This window comes from Panulirus ornatus, chromosome 7 (assembly GCF_036320965.1).
Source record: "Panulirus ornatus isolate Po-2019 chromosome 7, ASM3632096v1, whole genome shotgun sequence".
Taxonomy (NCBI): Eukaryota; Metazoa; Arthropoda; class Malacostraca; order Decapoda; family Palinuridae; genus Panulirus; species Panulirus ornatus.
In genome coordinates, this window is record NC_092230.1 from 24,342,657 (window position 1) to 24,364,232 (window position 21,576).

The 21,576-nt window shown below is 41.8% G+C and overlaps 1 protein-coding gene across 1 annotated transcript in view; it reads left to right on the forward strand.

Annotated features, from left to right (window-relative positions):
• LOC139749312 (uncharacterized) overlaps positions 1-21,576 on the forward strand; it is a 276,562-nt gene that overhangs the window by 230,639 nt on the left and 24,347 nt on the right. Inside the window, exons 20-21 of the mRNA XM_071663037.1 lie at positions 898-1,066; positions 11,944-12,226. Of these exons, the coding sequence (XP_071519138.1) occupies positions 898-1,066; positions 11,944-12,226 (452 nt within the window). The remainder of the gene's footprint in view (positions 1-897; positions 1,067-11,943; positions 12,227-21,576) is intronic.

Consider the following 21,576-nt stretch of genomic DNA (forward strand, 5'->3'; position numbering starts at 1 on the left):
GCACTTCCTTATACTCCTTCACACATTCCCACAACTCCTGCTTCTTGTCCTCTCACCAACCACTGACATTTCCAAACTATTTTTCCCCCTTTACCCTTGAGCTTTGCTTCAGAGCTAGAATATAAATGTTTCTCTCCTCAAACATACAGCCTATCTCATTTACATCCACACACTCATTTAGACACTCCCAGCCTTATCCATCAAGGAGGATGAGCACTCTGTGCTTGGCTGTCTTCTGTTCCCTGTTTTGGAAATTGAAATACAAGAAGGGGAGAGTTTTCAGCCCCTTGCTCCCACCTCTGTTAGGTGCCTTCTACAATTCATAGGGAATACAGAGGAAGAATTGTTTTCTCCCCATCCAAGAGATGTTGAGATTTGCTTTTTATTCATACTTGATCACCATTTCCTTCATTTGTGAGGTAGTGCCAGGAACAGATGAAGAAAGGCCACATCTGCTCACATCCATATGCCATATGCTATGCACCAAAACCACAACTCTCTATCCACAAACAGGTCTCACAGATCTTTCCATGGTTTACCCAGGATGCTTCACATGCTCTGGTTCAGTCTATTGACAGCATGTTGACCCCAGTATACAATATCATTCCAATTCACTGTAACCCATGCACTCCGTAGCATACCACATCATTCCAATTCAGTGTATCCCATTCACTCCTTTCACCCTCCCACATGTTTAGGCCTAGGGTGGGAGAGAAAAATTTTTACCTCCAATTCCCTGTGTGTCGTAGAAGGTGACAAAGGGGTAGGAGTGGGAGGTTAGGGGGACCCCCTCTCATATTTCAATTTCTAAAAGAAGAAAGGTTGAAATGTGTATGTAAGATATCTAAATAGAGATGATTGATGAAATTTATGATTCAGCATGGTTTTATTCCTCAGGTATAAACGTTTGGACGGTAAAAGGGCTCTAGCTGATCGTCAGAATGATATAAAGGAGTTCAATGACAAAGAATCAACAGATTTTTTGTATTTGTTGAGTACTCGTGCTGGTGGCCTCGGTATCAATCTAACCTCAGCTGATACTGTCATTATATACGATTCAGATTGGGTAAGGTTCTATGCATGATTGTGTCAATATGGCAAAATATTTTCAGCCTGTTTCTTTTTTAGATGATTGATATTTATGGTGGCTGATTTGAGTGAACAACTATGGAAGTTGGTGACTGAGTTTGAAAAAGACGTGTGAAATGAGAAAGTTGAGAGTAAATGTGAATAACAGCAAGGTTATTAGTGTCACCAGGGTTGAGGTACAAGTTAGTTGGGATATAAGTTTGAATGGTGAAAATTTGGAGGAATTAAAGTCTTTTAGATATCTGGGAGTGGCTTAGTAGCAAATTGAACCATGGAAGTGGAAGTGAGTCATTGGTTGGGGCAGGGGGCAAAAGTTTTGGGAGTGATGAAGAATGTGTGGAAAAAGAAAACATTATCTTGGAGAGCAAAAATGGGTATGTTTGAAGGAATAGTAGTTCCAACTGTATTATATGGTTGCAAGGCATGGCCTGTAGATAGGGTTGTGTGAAGGAGGGTGGATGTGTTGAAAATAAATGTTTGAGGATGATATGGGGTGTGAGGTGCTTTGATCGAGTAAGTAATGGAAGAGTAGAGAGATGTGTGTTAATGAGAGAGCACAAGAGGGTGTTTTGAAATGTTTTGGACATATGGAGAGAATAAGTGAGGAAAGATTGACAAAGAAGATATATGTGTCAGAGGTGGAGGGAACAAGGAGAAACAGGAGATCAAATTGGAGGTGGAAGGATGAGTGATGATGATTATGAGCGATTAGTGCCTGAACATGCAAGAGGGTAAAAGGCATGCACGGAATAGAGTGAATTAGAATGATGTGGCACACTGGGGTTGATGGGCTTTCAATGGACTGAACCTGGGCATGTGAAACGTCTAGGGTAAACTATGGAAAGGTCTGTGAGACCTGGATTTGGATAGGGAGCTGTGGTTTTGATGCAGTACACATGACAGCTAGAGAATGAGTATAAGTGGATTTGGCCTTTCTTTCTTTGTTTCCTGGTGCTGCCTCGTAGATGCAGGGTGTAGTGATGCTGTTTCATGTGGGGCATAGTGGCGCCAGAAATGGATGGAGGTAAGCAAGTATATGTACTTGTATGTATATGTATATGAATATAGTGCATATGAACTCGCACTTTCATTGAACACATGATAGTCCCTAATAAGGAAATGACTTCAGTTACAAGTAATAAAATGCCATTCATCTCACATCCATGAATAATAGTGTCTTCAGTGGTCAAATCCCATCAGGCTCACATTAACAGCAGTTGGCATTTTATAGAATCTTAATGTACAAATGCTGAGGTATATAAACATGAAAATAGTGCATATGAACTTGCACTTTCGTAGAACACATAATACCCTCCAACAACCAGGATTCAAACCTAGGACCTTTTGTGTGATATTCGGGAATGCTAACAGCTTGGCTATGATCACCCCTGATAGGGAAATGACTTTGACTGCAAGTAATCAGATACCCTTCGTCTCACATCAATGAGCAACAGGATCTACACCAGTCACATTCCAACAAGCTCACATTACCAGTATTTAGCATTTTACAGAACCTTACTGTACAGATGTGGAGGTATATGAACACGAATGTAGTGGATATGAACACGCACTTCTGAAAACACATAATACCCTCCAACAGTGAGGATTTGAGCCCAGGATCTTTTGCATAGTATTTGGGAACACTTAACTTCCTTTCTGAAAACCTCTACATATCTTCATCTTCCCTGCAGCTACCCCCACTCAGCACATTACCATCCAAAAGTCTCTCTTTTAGATGCCTATCAATTAACACATCATCCAGTAATGCCCTTTGACCATCTCTCCTACTCACATACATATACTTATGTATATCTCTCTTTTTTATCCCTGGGGATAGGGGAGAAAGAATACTTCCCACGTATTCCCTGCGTGTTGTAGAAGGCGACTAAAAGGGAAGGGAGCGGGGGGCTGGAAATCCTCCCCTCTCATTTTTTTTTTATTTTCCAAAAGAAGGAACAGAGAAGGGGGCCAGGTGAGGTTATTCCCTCAAAGGCCCAGTCCTCTGTTCTTAACACTACCTCGCTAATGCGGGAAATGGCGAATAGTATGAAAAAAAAAAATCTCTTTTGAAACCAGGTATTCCTAATCATCAGTCTTTTTAAAGCACACAAATCCATCAGCTCTTCACCCTTTCTATTCACAACATTGAATACCCCAAGTACACCAATTATATCCTCCACTGCCACATTACTCACCCTCGCATTTAAATCACCTGTCACTAATACTCGGTCATGTGCATTAAAGCTGCTGACACACTCACTCAGCTCCTCCCAAAACACTTGCCTCTCATGATCTTTCTCCTCATGACCAAGTGTACAAGCACTAACAATCACCCATCTCGATCCATTCACTTTCAGTTTTATCCACATCAATCTAGAATTTACTTTCTTACACTCTATCAAACACATCCACAACTCCTGCTTCAGGAGTAGTGCTACTCCTTCCCAAGCTCTTGTCCTCTCACCAACCAAGACATTTCCAAACCAGTCTCCCCCTTTACCCTTGAGCTTCATTTCACTTAGAGCCAGAAAATCCAGGTTTCTTTCCTCACACATACTACCTATCTCTGCTTTCTTCTCATCTTGGTTACATCCACACACATTCAGACACCCCAGTCTGAGCCTTCGAAGACGATGAGCGCTACCCACTTGACTCCTCCTCCTGCTTCAGCGAAGTAGCACCAGGAAAACAGACAAAAAAAGGCAGCATTCACTCACACGCAGTCTCCAGGTGTCATGTGTAATGCATCGAAATCACAGCTCCCTATCCACATCCAGGCCCCACAGACCTTTCCGTGGTTTACCCTGGATGTTTCACATGCCCTGGTTCAGTCCACTGACAGCATGTTGACCCTGGTATACAACTTCATTTTACTCTATTTACTTCAATTTACTCTATTCCTTGCATGCCTCTTACCCTCCTACATGTTCAGGCCCCGATTGCTCAAAAAATTTTTCACTTCATCCTTCCACCTTCACTTTGGTCTTGCACTTCTTGTTCCCTCCACCTTTGACACATATATCCTCTTTGACAACCTTTCCTCATTCTTTCCACATTTCCAAACCATTTTAACATACTCTCTTCTGCTCTCTCAACCACGCTCTTTTTATTACCACACATCTCTCTTACCCTTTCATTACTCTCTTGATCAAACCCCCTCACACCACATATTGTCCTCAAACATTTCATTTCCAACACATCCACCCTCTTCTGCACAACCCTATCTATAGCCCATGCCTTGCAACCATGTAATACTGTTGGAACTACTGTTCCTTCAAACATACCCATTTTTGCTCTCTGAGATAACGTTCTCTCTTTCCACACATTCTTCATCACTCCCAGAACCTTTGACCCCTCTCCACCCTGTGAATCACTTCTGCTTCCATGGTTCCATTTGCTGCTAAGTCCTCTCTCAGATATCTAAGACACTTCACTTCCTCCAATATCTCTTCATTCGAACTTACATCCCAAGAAACTTGTCCCTCAACCCTACTGAACCTAATAGCCTTCCTCTTATTTTCATTTTCTCTCATCTTTCTCCTTTCACACACTTTCCACACTTTCCATACTCAGTCACCAACCTCTACAGTTTCTCACCTGAATCAGCCACTAAAGCTATATCTTCGGCACACAACAACTGACTCACTTCCCAGTCCCTCTCATCCACTACAGACTGCAAACTCGCTGCTCTCTCCAAAACTCTTGCATTTACCTCCCTAACCATCCCATTTATAAACATATTAAACAACCATGGGGACATCATACACCCATGCAGCAATTCGACATTCACTGGGAACCAATGTGAGTAGGAGAGATGGTCAAAGGGCGTTATTGAATTACGTGTTAATTGATAGGCATGTAAAAGAGACTTTTGGATGTTAATGTTCTGAGAGGGACAGCTGGAGGGATGTCTGATCATTATCTTGAGGAGGCATAGGTGAAGATTTGTAGAGGTTTCCAGAAAAGAAGAGAGAATGTTGGGGAGAAGAGAATGATGAAAGTAAGTGAGCTTGGAAAGAAGACTTGTGTGAGGAAGTACCAGGAGAGATTGAGTGTAGAATGGCAAAAGGTGAGAGCAAATGATGTTAGGGGAGTGGGTGAGGAATGGGATGTGTTTAGGGAAGCAGTGATAGTTTATGCAAAAGATGCATGTGGCATGAGAAAGGTGGGAGGTGGGCAGACTAGAAAGGGTAGTGAGTGGTGGGATGAGGAAGTAAGGTTGTTAGTGAAAGAGAAGAAGAGGCATTTGGATGATACTTGCAGGGAAGTAGTGCGAATGACTGGGAGATCTATAAAAGAAAGTGGCATGAGGTTGAGAGAAAGGTGCAAAAGGTAAAAAAGAGGGTAAATTAGAGTTGGGGTGAGAGAGTATCATTAAATTTTAGGGAGAATAAAAGATGTTTTGGAAGGAGGTAAATAACGTTTAAGACGAGAACAAAGAACATCATTGAAGGGGGCAAGGGGAGGAAGTAATAACAGGCAGTGATGAAGTGAGAAGGAGATGGAGTGAGTATTTTGAAGGTTTGTTGAATGTGTTTGATGATAAGAGTAGCAGATGTGGTGTGTTTTGGTCAGTGGGATGTGCAAAGTGAGAGGATCAGGGATAATGGTTTGGTTAAGAGAGAGGAGTGGTGAAAGCCTTGCAGAAGATGAGATCTTGCAAGAAGGCAGGTTTGGATGGTATTGTACTTGAATTTATTAAGAGAGGGGGTGACTATTGTTGATTGGTTGGTAAGGATATTCATTGTATGCATTGATCATGGTGAAGTATTAAAGGATTGGTGGAATGCATGTATAGTGCCATTGTACAAAGACAGAAAGGTTCATATGAAGGTGAGTGTTCAAACTACAGAGGCATAGGTTTGGTAAGTATTCCTGGAAAATTGTATGGAAGGTCATTGATTGAGATTGTGAAGGCATGTACAGAGGATGAGATTGGGGAGGAGCAGTGTGGTTTCAGAAGTGGTCGAGGATGTGTGGATCAGTTGTTTGCTTTAAAGAATGTATGTGATAAATATTTAGGGGAAAGATGGAATTATATGTGGCATTTATGGATATGGAGAAAACATATGATAGGGGTTGATAGAGATGCTTTGTGGAAGGTCTTAAGAGAGTATGGTGTGTTAGGTAAGCTGTTAGAAGCAGTGAAAAGATTTTATCAAGGATGTAAGGCATGTGTACAATAGGAAGAGAGGAGAGTGACCAGTTCCCTGTGAATGTTGGTCTGCAGCAGGGGTGTATGATGTCTCCATGGTTGTTTAATTTGTTTATGAATAGGTTAGTTAAGGAGGTAAATGCAAAAGTTTTGAAGAGAGGGGTGAGTATGCTGTCTGTTGTGGGTGAGAGGGCCTGGAAAGTGAGTCAGTTGCTATTCTCCAGTGATACAGTACTGGTGGCTGATTCAAGTGAGAAACTGCAGAAGTTGGTGACTGAGTTTGGAAAAGTGTGTGAAAGAAGAAGGTTGAGAGCAAATGTGAATAAGAGCAAGGCTATTAGGGTTGAGGGACAAGTTAATGGAGATATGAGTTTGATTGGAGAAAAATTGGAGGAAGTGAAGGCAAAGGGGATAAAGGTGAGTGCTCAAATTACAGAAGTATAAGTCTGTTGAGTATTCCTGGGAAATTATATGGGAGGGTATTGATTGAGAGGGTGAAAGTATGTACAGAGCATCAGATTGGGGAAGAGCAGTGTGGTTTCAGAAGTGTTAGAGGATGTGTGGATCAGGTGTTTGCTTTGAAGAATGTATGTGAGAAATACCTAGAAAAGCAAATGGATTTGTATGTAGCATTTATAGATCTGGAGATGGCATATGATAGAGTTGATAGAGATGCTCTGTGGAAGGTATTAAGAATATATGGTGTGAGAGGAAAGTTGCTAGTAGCAGTGAAAAGTTTTTATCGAGGATGTAAGGCATGTGTACGAGTAGGAAGAGAGGAAAGTGATTGGTTCTTGGTGAATGTTGGTTTGCGGCAGGGGTGCATGATGTCTCCATGGTTGTTTAATTTGTTTATGGATGGGGTTGTTAGGGAGGTGAATGCATTAGTTTTGGAGAGAGAGAGAAAAGTATGCAGGCTGTTGTGGATGAGAGAGCTTGGGAAGTGAGTCAGTTGTTATTCACTGATGATACAGCGCTGGTGGCTGATTCGGGTGAAAAACTGCAGAAGCTGGTGACTGAATTTGGTAAAGTGTGTGAAAGAAGAAAGCTGAGAGTAAATGTGAATAAGAGCAAGTTTATTAGGTACAGTAGGGTTGAGGGATGAGTCAATTGGGAGGTAAGATTGAATGGAGAAAAACTGGAGGAAGTGAAGTGTTTTTGATATTTGGGAGTGGATTTGGCAGTGGATGGAACCATGGAAACGGAAGTGAGTCACAGGATGGGGAGGGGGCGAAAGTTCTGGGAAAGCAAAAATGGATATGTTTGAAGGAATAGTGGTTCCAACAATGTTATGTGGTTGTGAGGTGTGGGCAGAGGAGGGTGAATGAGTTGGAAATGAGATGTTTGAGGACAATATGTGGTGTGAGGTGGTTTGATCGAGTAAGTAATGAAAGGGTAAGAGAGATGTGTGGTAATGAAAAGAGTGTGGTTGAGAGAGCAGAAGAGGGTGTATTGAAATGGTTTGGTCACATGGAGAGAATGAGTGAGGAAAGATTGACAAAGAGGATAAATGTGTCAGCCGTGGAGGGAACGAGGAGAAGTGGGAGACCAAATTGTAGGTGGAAAGATGGAGTGAAAAAGATTTTGAGTGATCAGCGCCTGGACATACAAGAAGGTAAATGGTGTGCAAGGAATTGAGTGAATTGGAACAGTGTGGTTTACCGGGGTCGACATGCTGTCAATGGATTGAGTCAGGGCATATGAAGTGTCTGGGGTAAACCATAGAAAGTTTTGTGGGGCCTGGATGTGGAAAGGGAGCCATGGTTTCAGTGCATTATACATGACAGCTAGAGACTGAGTGTGAATGAATGTGGCCTTTGTTGTGCTTTCCTAGCCATTTCATGTGTGGCGGGATGGCAACAGGAATGGATGAAGGCATCAAGTATGGATTTTTTTTTTTTTTCATACTATTTGACAAGGTAGCGTTAAGAACAGAGGACTGAGCCTTTGAGGAATATTCTCACTTGGCCCCCTTCTCTGTTCCTTTTTTTGGAAAATTAAAAACGAGAGGGGGGGGATTTCCAGCCCCCCTCACTCCCTCCCCTTTTAGTTGCCTTCTACGACACGCAGAAAATTCGTGGGAAGTATTCTTTCTCCCCTATCCCTAGGGATATGAATATGTACATGTGTATATATGTGTATATGTGTGTGTATGTATATGTATGTATATGTTGCAATGTATAGGTATGTATATGTGCGTGTGTGGGCATTTATGCTCATACATGTGTATATGGGTGGGTTGGGCCATTCTTTCGTCTGTTTCCTTTAGCTGCCTTGCTAACACGGGAGGCAGCGACTAAGTATGATAAAAAGATAGTATAATACTATTCGTTGAAGCTACCCATTTTTGCACTTCGAGATAATGCTCTCTCTTTCCACTCATTATTCACTGGTCCTAGAACCTTTGCTCCCTCCCCTACCATATGGCTCACTTCCACTTCCTTGGTTCTGTTCGCTGCTAAATCTATTCCCAGATATCTAAAACACTACGACCTCCAATATTTCTCCATTCAAACTCGCATCCCATCTAATAGTCCCTCAACCCTGCTGAACCTTGTAACCTTGCTCTTATTCACATTTACTCTCAACTCTCTCCTTTCACACTTTTTTCCTAACTCAGTAACTAACCTTTGCAGTTTCTCATACGAATCAGCCACTAGAGCTGCTTCATCCATGAACAACAACTGACTCACTTCCCTGGCCCTCTCATCCCCAATGGACTGCATACTCACCCCTCTCTCTCCAAAACTCTTGCATTTACCTCCCTAATCATACATAAACAAAGTAAACAACCATGGGGACATCACACACCCCTGCTGCAAATGGACATTCACTGGGAACCAATCACTCTCCTCAAGGGTGATGTCCATCCTTGATGAATACTTTTCACTGCTTGTATTTGTATATGTGCATGTATGAGCATTTATGTAGATATATATGTATATGAGTGGATGGGTAGTTTTGATGTAAGAGACTGGGTATTAGTGATCTGTTATTTAAATGCGAAGGTGAGTAATAAGACTGTTGAGGTTATATTTGGGAGCATTGTGTACTGAGCAAGGTAAAAGGAAACGGTGAACAGCTTTCGGAGTTGATTGCTGATAAAGGTCTGGTGACTTGGAATGCCTTGTTTAAAGAGAAGTACGGTTAAGTGTACATGGGTAAATAGGAATGATGATAAGAGGGCAATATTGGATTACACACTAATTGATAGGCATGTAAAAAGAGAGACTTTTGAGTCTGAATGTGTTGAAAGCAGCAGCTGGTGGGATGTTTGATCATTGTCTTGTGGAAGCAAGGGTGAAGATTCGTGGAGGTTTTCTGAAACAAGCAAATCATATAAGTGAGAAGAGGTAGTTGAAAGTCATGCTGTATATACACCAGAATGACCCAGCATGACCATATGATTATCTTTACTTCCCAGTTTTAAACACCACCCCTGTAGACTTTCACTCATTTGAAATTAAACTCCCCAGACCTTTAAGAAACATCCCTCCCTTTCTATGTTCTGGACACCACACATCACTCTTGCATTAGAAGCAGTGTTTTAGCATATAACAGGACCAGTCACACTGAAAACACTGAATGCTTACTCAGTTGCCCTGTGCTCACCCCTCACAGACACACACACACACACCCACACACACACACACACACACACACAAAACATCACCACATTTTATGGTGTGTGGTTCTGCCAATTGGGTGTAATCAGCTTACTGAGAGCTGCAGAAACCCATGGAAGAAACTCACTGGGGTAAGATGAGGTATATATTAGCATGTGTGTTTATTGATTTTAATGTTGAAAGTAGGTGTTTATGGTATTCTTGAAATGTTTGAAACTTTTCTTCTTGTCGATTTATTTCCAATGAGGTCTCTATTGGTCATATTTTTTTCATACTTGTTAGCCATTTCCCACAGTAGTGAGGTACTGTCAGGAGTAGACAAAGAAATGACCTTATTCACTCATGTCTACTGTCTTAATGTCATATGTAATGCACCAGAACCACAGCCCCCTATTCGTAGCCAGGCCTCACAGATCTATAGTTTCCTGTGGCTGGTTCATTTGCCTTAGTTGAGTCCACTGACAGCACAATGCCCCCTATATACCACATCATCCCAGTTCACTCTCTCTCATGCATGTCTTATGCCCTCCTGAAAGTTCAGACCCCAAACACACTAAGCCTTCTTCTCTCCATCCTTCCATCTCCAGTTCTGTCTTCCTATTTTCTGTCCCTTCCACTTCCGACATATATGTCCTCTTTGTCAGCTGCTACTCAGTTATTCCATATGTACATATCATTTCAGCAAACCCTCCAGCTCTTTCTATCATACTCTCCTTTTTGTTACTTCTCTCTGTAAGCCTATCATTTGTTAGTCAACCCTCCTCACACTACATGTCGTCCTCATAGATTTCATTTTTAACATATTCACTGTCTTCCATACATTCTTTTATAGAACCCCTGCTCGCATTGACAACATTGTCTCTATGACTATACCTTCAAACATGTACATCTATGCCGTCTCAGATAGTGACCTTGCTTTCCACATATTCCTCTTTGCATTTAGGACCTTTGACCCCCTCACCCACCCTGTGATTCACTTCAGCTTCCATGGTTCCATGTCCATTTCTAAGCATATAAGACACATACTTCCATGTTTTCTTCATTCAAACTCACACTCCAACTAATTGTCTCTTTGTACTGCAAAACTTATTAACCTTCCTCTTATTCACATGTACTTGACTTTCTCCTTTTACACTCTCTCCCAAACTTAGAAACAGACTTCTTCAGTTTTTCAAATCCACCAAGCTGTATCACCAGTAGACAGTAACTGAATCACCTCTTATTTTCCCACACTCCTGTGTTTTCTTCTTAAAACCTGTGCATGCTCTTCCCTTGCAACTCCATCCATAAATATATAAAACAACCTTGATGATATCACACATCCCTTGCACTAGCTACTTAACTCTGCCATCCCACCTCATACTAACATTTCTCATGTGTCCAGTTCCCACTGCATGCTACATACTTTTGCACATGTCATCACTACTACCCTAAATACCTCCAATTTCTCACCCACTCATTAAGCTTCATTTACTCTCCATGATTGCCATTTTACTGTCTTTCCTGGTATCTCTTCACACACACACACACACACACACACACACACACACACACACACACACACACTCACATATCCTAGCTCACTCACTTTCTTCACCCTCTGTTGATTATGCATTGATATTTTTATTTGATTTATCTGATTTTTTGTATTTGTTTTGATAGTTGGTAAGAAAATTTTTGCAAAGTTGATTTTGTTTGATATACTTTTTGTTGTTCCGTCTTAACATTCAAAGAATCTATCACATTTAGATCAGCTTAGTTCATGTTATGATTAACAGTAGCATAATGGTATTCCCAAATACAAGAACCTTACCAGTAGTTGATTGTGATGATGGTTTTCACAAAAATGGAGATTTCCATCAGTATTTTTGTTAATATCTTTTTGACAGCTTCAGGTGTGGAGCCATTAAAAACATTTGATTAATGAATCAACACATTGGTTTGCAAGTCATTTAGTTTAGTGAAGCAGTTGTCACTTTTTGCATTGGTGCTTCTCTCAGTAATATGAGATACACTTTTGTATAATAAAAGCCTTTTTCTGGTTGATAGTAATTTAGCTTTATTATTATACAGAATCCACAGAGTGATCTGCAAGCTCAAGACCGATGTCACAGGATTGGCCAAACGATACCTGTGTTGGTCTTGCGGCTCATCACAGCCTCTACAATTGATGAGCGAATTGTTGAACGTGCTGCAGCAAAGAGGAAATTAGAGAAGCTGATCATCCAATCAGGAAAGTTCAAAGCTACTAAAGAGAGAGACAGAGTATTTGAAAAAGTAATGGAAGAAGAAGAACTGATCAGTTTGCTCAATCAGAGGGATCATGATAGAATACACCGCACCACCACTGGCCATGGTTAGATTTAGATTGAAGTTTTGTCTTTGTATGTGCATGCAGAAGCATATGTGAGTAGGTGGGGTTGGGGGTCAGTGGGCATTATTAGATTATGTGCTAATTAACAGGCATGAAGAGCAAGAGGTTGCTGGATGTGAACATGCTGAGAGAGGCAGCGGATGATATGTGTGGTCATTTTGTGGTGAAGGCAAATGTAAAATGTTTTATAGGTTTTAGGAACAGAAAAATGACATGTTTGAAAGAAGAGGTGAAAGTGAGAGAGCTTGGAAAATACACCTGTATGTTGAGATATCAAGGGAAATTAAGTGGAGATCAGAATAGGATGTAAGTAATGAAACAAGGAGATTAGGGGAGGAGTGTAAGGTATTTAAAAAAGTAATGCTTACATGTGCAGTAGAAGTGTGTAGTAGGTGAACAGTGACAGGGTAGTGAGCGATGGGATGAGGAAGATGAATTGCTCGTGCAAGACTAAGGAGTGTATGGATGGTTTCTACAGGGAAAGAGTGTGAATGATTGGGAGGCACACTATAAGAAGTGATGAGCTTTAAGAAGAATCTGAAAATGATACTGGAGAAAAGTGGAAGGAGAGCATGAGAACAAATAGGAGCAACAGTGAGGTGAACAGGTGCAGGAGTAGTATGAGTAAGTAAGGGGTGAGAAAGAAATGCAGTGAGTATTATGAAAGACTGATGAATGTATTAAATGATAGGATGACAGCTTTGGGGTGTTTGGGATTAGGTGGCATGCAGAGTGAGAGTTCTGTCCTGCCATTTGGTTGGGAGAAAAAGGGGAGATAATGAAAACCTTGCATAAGATTATGTTGTGGCATAGCTGTTGGAGTTGATGGGATTTGCTGCTGAGTTTCTCAAGGAAGGGGATGACATTGTTATTGATTGGCTGAGGAGGCTATTTAATATTTGTATGACCTAATCAGGTGCCTAAAAACTAGCAGAATGCATGTATAGTGCTCACATATCAAAGTAAGGGGGTCAAAATTGAATGCATGAATTATGGAGATATAAGTCTGATGAGTTATCTTGGGATAGGGTAGAAAGAATACTGCCCACGAGTTTTTTGCTTTATGTAGAAGGCAATTAAGAGGGGTGGGAGCATGTGGCTGGAAATCCTTCCTTCCCGTATTTGTTTGCAAAAGAAGGAACAGAGTAAGGAGCCAAGTGAGAAATTTTCCCTCTCAGGTACAGTCATCTGTTCTTGTTGCTATCTCACTCATTTAGGAAATGGTGAGCATGTATGAAAGAGTAAATGTCAGTTTAGTGTATTTGGTAAGGTGTCTGGGAGAGAGGTGAATGATAGGACGGTGATATACACAGATCATCTGATTTAGGTGGAGCAGTGTGGCTTTAGGACAGATGGAGGATGTGTACACTAGGTGTTTGCTATGAAGACTTCATACGAGAAATACTTGGAGAAATGAATGAATTGCATGTGGCATATACTGAACTTCTCTGTATTCTGTATTATAGGGTTGACAGAGGGGTCGTATGAAAGATGTTGCAGATGTATGGAGTAATTGAAATTCTAATAAATGCAGTGAAGAGTTCTGACCAAGATATATATCATATGTAAGACTTGTGTATGAGTAGGAAGAGGAGAGTTATTGGTTTCAAGTGAAGGTCAGTCTGTGACAGGGGTATGTGATGTCCCCATTGTTGTTTAATTTGTTTATGGATATGGTGGTTAGGGAGGTAAATGCATGAGTTTTGGAAAGAGGGGCGTGTATGTGGTCTGTTGGGGATGAGAGGGCCTGGGAAGCGAGTCAGTTGTTGTTCACTGATGATACAGCACTTGTGACTGATTCAAGTGAGAAACTGCAAAAGTTGGTGACTGAATTTGGAAAAAGTTGAGAGTAAATGTGAATAAGAGCAAGGTATTAGGTTCAGTAGGGTTGAGGGACATGTTGGTTGGGATGTGAGTTTGAATGGAGAAAAATTGGAGGAGATGAAGTGTTTTGGATATCTGGGAATGGGTTTTTGCTGTAGATGGAACCATGGAAGTGGAAGTGAGACATAGGGTGTGGGAGCGGCATAGGTTCTGGGAGTGAAGAAGACTGTGTGGAAAGAGAGAACGTTATCTTGGAAGGCAAAAATTGGTATTGAGAGGAATAGTAGTTCCAACAATATTATATGGTTGTGAGGCATGAGCTATGGATAGGGTTGTATGGACGAGGCTGAATGTGTTGGAAATTAAATGTTTGAGGACAATATGTGGTGTGAAGTGGTTTGATCAAGTAAGTGATGAATAGGTAAGAGATATGTTTGGTTATAAAAAGAGTGTGGTTGAGAGAGAAGAAGATGGTGTGTTGAAATGGATTGGACATATGGAGAGAATGAGTGAGGAAATGTGGACAATTAGGGTATATGTGTCCGAGTTGGAAGGAACGAGAAGCGGGAGACCAAATGGAAGGTGGAAGGATGGAGTGAAAATGTTTTGAGTAATTGGGACCTGGACATGCAGGAGGGTGAGAGGTGTGCAGAGAATAGAGTAAATTGGAGCAATGTGGTATAACGGGGTCGACATGCTGTCAGTGGACTAAACCAGGGCATGTGAAACGTCTGGGGTAGACCATGTTAAGATCTGTGGGGCCTGGATGTGGATATGGAGCTGTAGTCTCGGTGAATTAAACATAACAGCTAGAGACTGAGTGTGAATGAATATGGCCTTTTTTGTCTGTTTTCCTGGCACTACATCATTGGAACGGGGGTAGCAATACTGTTTCCTATGGGGCTAAGTGGCAGTGGGAATGGATGAAGGCAAGCAAGTATGAATATGTACATGTTTATATATGTATAGTTCAAAGTATGTGTATGTATATGTATATATGTTGATATGCATATGTATGTATATGTGCATGTACGCCTCGCAACCTTCCAACAGTGTTATATGGTTGCGAGGCGTGGGCTATAGATCGAGTTGTGCGGAGGAGGGTGGTTGTGCTGGAAATGAGATGTTTGTGGACAATATGTGGAGTGAGGTGGTTTGATCGAGTAAGTAATGAAAGGGTAAGAGAGATGTGTGGTAATAAAAAGAGTGTGGTTGAGAGAGCAGAAGAGGGTGCTTTGAAATGATTTGGTCACATGGAGAGAATGAGTTAGGAAAGATTGACAAAGAGGATATATGTGTCAGAGGTGGAGGGAACGAGGAGAAGTGGGAGACCAAATTGGAGGTGGAAAGATGGAGTGAAAAAGATTTTGAGTGATCAGGGCCCGAACATGCAGGAGGGTGAAAGGCGTGCAAGGAATAGAGTGAATTGGAACAGTGTGGTATACCGGGGTTGACATGCTGTCAATGGATTGAGCCAGGGCGTGTGAAGCGTCTAAGGTAAACCATGGAGAGTTTAGTGAAGCCTGGATGTGGAAAGGAAGCTGTGGTTTTGGTGCATCATACATGACAGCTAGAGACTGAGTGTGAACAAATGTGGCCTTTGTTGTCTTTTTCTAGCGCTATTTCGCACACATGCGCGGGGAGGGGGTTGTCATTTCATGTGTGGCGGGGTTGTGACAGGAATGAATAAGGGCAGACAGTGTGAATTATGTACAGGTGTATATATGTATATGTCTGTGTGTATATATATATATATGTATACGGTGAGATGTATAGGTATGTATATGTGCGTGTGTGGACGTGTATGTATATACATGTGTATGTGGGTGGGTTGGGCCATTCTTTCGTATGTTTCCTTGCGCTACCTCGCCAACGCTTGTGACATCGACAAAGTATATAAAAAAAAGTGTGTATATGAGTGAATGTGTCCTTCTTCGTCTGTTGGCGCCAGGAAGCAGATGAAGAAGGACCCATCCACTCAAATACACACACAAGTGATTCATTCGATGTGGCTGGGCTGACTGGCAGTTAGCTGGCGGTTGTGGCTCATCAGCGCCCGGCCCTGGTTTTGTTGATGTTAGCTCCACGTGATCAAACACAAGTCAACAGTTGGTCAGCAACATAGCTCCATGTGTTCAGACATCCTGACTACATAGTGAGCCGTGGGAACTTCATATGCAATGCTACTAAGTATAACTAACTCATAGTGAAATAATGATGACAAATAGCTAATGGCATGTGTGTGTGTGTGTTTCTTACAAGTGTACATCTGCCCACAATGCCAAATGCCTCTCACCAATAGGCATTACTTCAGCTGCACTTATTGGTATGACCTCCTCTGCATGTTACTGTCTTCCAATATAGACTTCTTAGAACATTGAAATTGCTACATCCACCCGGATAGCATCTCTTAAAACCTCCATGTCAGACCCACCCATCTCCAAAACAAATTTGTTACAAACATTTTCACAGAAGGCACACTCTCACTCTTCACACACATGTATTTCTACCCCACAAAGCCCTAGCAGTATACCAAATGTACTGCTTATCAACACCAATGGCATAAGAAACAAACACACACTACAACTAAACCAACTCAGTGAACATAACCTCCACACAGTACTTATCTAAGAAATTTAGATCATACCCAAATTTACCCTCCTACCTCTCTACATTTGCACAAGGAGGAAAATTTATAACATTCTTCCACCAAACCCTACCTTTCCTCAACACTGTTGGAGTCACAGGACAAGTCGTAGTCAATTACCAGACATCACATTTGTTTCACCAGCGCTACACATGGATGAAGTGGAGCATTGCTCGAGTATGTATGTGTTTTGTCAGTGTTATTTTTGTTGGTGGTTGGGGGATCTGAGAGAAGAGGTTGCTGGAATAAGGCTAGGGTAAGCTTTTCATTTCAACTTTGGGGTTGGTGGTTAGTTATGGAGTGGTTTGGATGGGAAGGGTAAGGTAAGATAAAGTATACTAATTACTTTTTAGATGTTTCTGGACTCATTCTGCTTGACGTTATTTCATGAGTAAGAAGTCACCTTTGGCAAGACATATAACTAGGAATACAGTCTTCTCAAAGAACTTTTCACTCCAGAGGAGTTTACATTTCCCTATTGCTGGAAGTATTGCAACCTTGGCCTGTAGGAGCCATTATAAATGTCCTGATTAACACCTTCACATTTTCATATTAATTGGTCCTGATGCAATTGTAAATGAATATGGAAGTAAGGGGAGTGGGGGAGGAATGGGATGTATTTAGGGAATCAGTGATGGATTGCGCAAAAGATGCTTGTGGCATGAGAAGAGTGGGAGGTGGGTTGATTAGAAAGGGTAGTGAGTGGTGGGATGAAGAAGTAAGAGTATTAGTGAAAGAGAAGAGAGAGGCATTTGGACGATTTTTGCAGGGAAAAAATGCAATAGAGTGGGAGATATATAAAAGAAAGAGACAGGAGGTCAAGAGAAAGGTACAAGAGGTGAAAAAAAGGGCAAATGAGAGTTGGGGTGAGAGAGTATCATTAAATTTTAGGGAGAATAAAAAGATGTTCTGGAAGGAGGTAAATAAAGTGCGGAAGACAAGGGAGCAAATGGGAACTTCAGTGAAGGGCGCAAATGGGGAGGTGAAAACAAGTAGTGGTGATGTGAGAAGGAGATGGAGTGAGTATTTTGAAGGTTTGTTGAATGTGTTTGATGATAGAGTGGCAGATATAGGGTGTTTTGGTCGAGGTGGTGTGCAAAGTGAGAGGGTTAGGGAAAATGATTTGGTAAACAGAGAAGAGGTAGTGAAAGCTTTGCGGAAGATGAAAGCCGGCAAGGCAGCAGGTTTGGATGGTATTGCAGTGGAATTTATTAAAAAAGGGGGTGACTGTATTGTTGACTGGTTGGTAAGGTTATTTAATGTATGTATGACTCATGGTGAGGTGCCTGAGGATTGGCGGAATGCGTGCATAGTGCCATTGTACAAAGGCAAAGGGGATAAGAGTGAGTGCTCAAATTACAGAGGTATAAGTTTGTTGAGTATTCCTGGTAAATTATATGGGAGGGTATTGATTGAGAGGGTGAAGGCATGTACAGAGCATCAGATTGGGGAAGAGCAGTGTGGTTTCAGAAGTGGTAGAGGATGTGTGGATCAGGTGTTTGCTTTGAAGAATGTATGTGAGAAATACTTAGAAAAGCAAATGGATTTGTATGTAGCATTTATGGATCTGGAGAAGGCATATGATAGAGTTGATAGAGATGCTCTGTGGAAGGTATTAAGAATATATGGTGTGGGAGGAAAGTTGTTAGAAGCAGTGAAAAGTTGTTATCGAGGATGTAAGGCATGTGTACGTGTAGGAAGAGAGGAAAGTGATTGGTTCTCAGTGAATGTAGGTTTGTGGCAGGGGTGTGTGATGTCTCCATGGTTGTTTAATTTGTTTATGGATGGGGTTGTTAGGGAGGTAAATGCAAGAGTTTTGGAAAGAGGGGCAAGTATGAAGTCTGTTGGGGATGAGAGAGCTTGGGAAGTGAGTCAGTTGTTGTTCGCTGATGATACAGCGCTGGTGGCTGATTCATGTGAGAAACTGCAGAAGCTGGTGACTAAGTTTGGTAAAGTGTGTGGAAGAAGAAAGTTAAGAGTAAATGTGAATAAGAGCAAGGTTATTAGGTACAGTAGGGTTGAGGGTGAAGTCAATTGGGAGGTGAGTTTGAATGGAGAAAAACTGGAGGAAGTGAAGTGTTTTAGATATCTGGGAGTGGATCTGGCAGCGGATGGAACCATGGAAGCGGAAGTGGATCATAGGGTGGGGGAGGGGGCGAAAATTCTGGGGGCCTTGAAGAATGTGTGGAAGTCGAGAACATTATCTCGGAAAGCAAAAATGGGTATGTTTGAAGGAATAGTGGTTCCAACAATGTTGTATGGTTGCGAGGCGTGGGCTATGGATAGAGTTGTGCGCAGGAGGATGGATGTGCTGGAAATGAGATGTTTGAGGACAATGTGTGGTGTGAGGTGGTTTGATCGAGTGAGTAACGTAAGGGTAAGAGAGATTTGTGGAAATAAAAAGAGCGTGGTTGAGAGAGCAGAAGAGGGTGTTTTGAAGTGGTTTGGGCACATGGAGAGAATGAGTGAGGAAAGATTGACCAAGAGGATATATGTGTCGGAGGTGGAGGGAACGAGGAGAAGAGGGAGACCAAATTGGAGGTGGAAAGATGGAGTGAAAAAGATTTTGTGTGATCGGGGCCTGAACATGCAGGAGGGTGAAAGGAGGGCAAGGAATAGAGTGAATTGGAGCGATGTGGTATACCGGGGTTGACGTGCTGTCAGTGGATTGAATCAAGGTATGTGAAGCGTCTGGGGTAAACCATGGAAAGCTGTGTAGGTATGTATATTTGCGTGTGTGGACGTATGTATATACATGTGTATGGGGGGGTTGGGCCATTTCTTTCGTCTGTTTCCTTGCGCTACCTCGCAAACGCGGGAGACAGCGACAAAGTATAATAAAAAAAAAAATAAAAAAATGACTACTTACTGTCTCAGGAGTCCTATCTCTTTATGAGGCTCCTGCAACACTCAGACCACATCCAGCTTACATTTCCCTGCTATTGGAAGTATTGCAAACTTGGCCTGTAGGAGCCATTAGAGATGTCCTGATTAACACCAGCACTTCTTCATATTAACTAGTCCTGATTTGATTATAAATGAATATGACTACCTACTGCCTCAGGAGTCGTATCTCTTTATGAGGCTCCTGCAACACTTAGAAAGCAGACCAGATCCACCAGTCAGTACCATAGTTCAAGTGTAGCAATATTGTGTGTGCACCTACATGCAGAGAGTGCTGGGTGATTAAGTAATAAGTACTTGATATCTTCCTTGTGGTAGTCATATTGTGGACATGAAGGGTCTTGGGACATGTTAAAACATTGTTTGTAGTGTTGCAGAGATGGATAATGACTAGAGCATAGACGGGAAAGTAGGACTGTAGTTCGTCTGAGAAATTTTTTGATTGGTATATTATCTGGTGGATTGGAGTTTAAGACTTGAGCTAGGAGAATGGGTGTGTATAGTGCTTGTGCTTGTCATGTTATTTCCGTGTGTATGTATTTATGTGCTGAAAAAGGACTGATGATTGGGAATACCTGGTTTAAAAAGCGAGATATACATAAGTATACTTATGTAAGTAGGAGAGATGGCCAGAGAGCGGTATTGGATTACGTGTTAATTGACAGGCGTGCGAAAGAGAGACTTTTGGATGTTAATGTGCTGAGAGGTGCAACTGGAGGGATGTCTGATCATTATCTTGTGGAGGCTAAGATGAAGATTTGTATGGGTTTTCAGAAAAGAAGAGTGAATGTTGGGGTGAAGAGGGTGGTGAGAGTAAGTGAGCTTGGGAAGGAGACCTGTGTGAGGAAGTACCAGGAGAGACTGAGTACAGAATGGAAAAAGGTGAGAACAATGGAAGTAAGGGGAGTGGGGGAGGAATGGGATGTATTTAGGGAATCAGTGATGGATTGCGCAAAAGATGCTTGTGGCATGAGAAGAGTGGGAGGTGGGTTGATTAGAAAGGGTAGTGAGTGGTGGGATGAAGAAGTAAGAGTATTAGTGAAAGAGAAGAGAGAGGCATTTGGACGATTTTTGCAGGGAAAAAATGCAATTGAGTGGTAGATGTATAAAAGAAAGAGACAGGAGGTCAAGAGAAAGGTGCAAGAGGTGAAAAAAAGGGCAAATGAGAGTTGGGGTGAGAGAGTATCATTAAATTTTAGGGAGAATAAAAAGATGTTCTGGAAGGAGGTAAATAAAGTGCGTAAGACAAGGGAGCAAATGGGAACTTCAGTGAAGGGCGCAAATGGGGAGGTGATAACAAGTAGTGGTGATGTGAGGAGATGGAGTGAGTATTTTGAAGGTTTGTTGAATGTGTTTGATGATAGAGTGGCAGATATAGGGTGTTTTGGTCGAGGTGGTGTGCAAAGTGAGAGGGTTAGGGAAAATGATTTGGTAAACAGAGAAGAGGTAGTGAAAGCTTTGCGGAAGATGAAAGCCGGCAAGGCAGCAGGTTTGGATGGTATTGCAGTGGAATTTATTAAAAAAGGGGGTGACTGTATTGTTGACTGGTTGGTAAGGTTATTTAATGTATGTATGACTCATGGTGAGGTGCCTGAGGATTGGCAGAATGCGTGCATAGTGCCATTGTACAAAGGCAAAGGGGATAAGAGTGAGTGCTCAAATTACAGAGGTATAAGTTTGTTGAGTATTCCTGGTAAATTATATGGGAGGGTATTGATTGAGAGGGTGAAGGCATGTACAGAGCATCAGATTGGGGAAGAGCAGTGTGGTTTCAGAAGTGGTAGAGGATATGTGGATCAGGTGTTTGCTTTGAAGAATGTATGTGAGGAATACTTAGAAAAGCAAATGGATTTGTATGTAGCATTTATGGATCTGGAGAAGGCATATGATAGAGTTGATAGAGATGCTCTGTGGAAGGTATTAAGAATATATGGTGTGGGAGGAAAGTTGTTAGAAG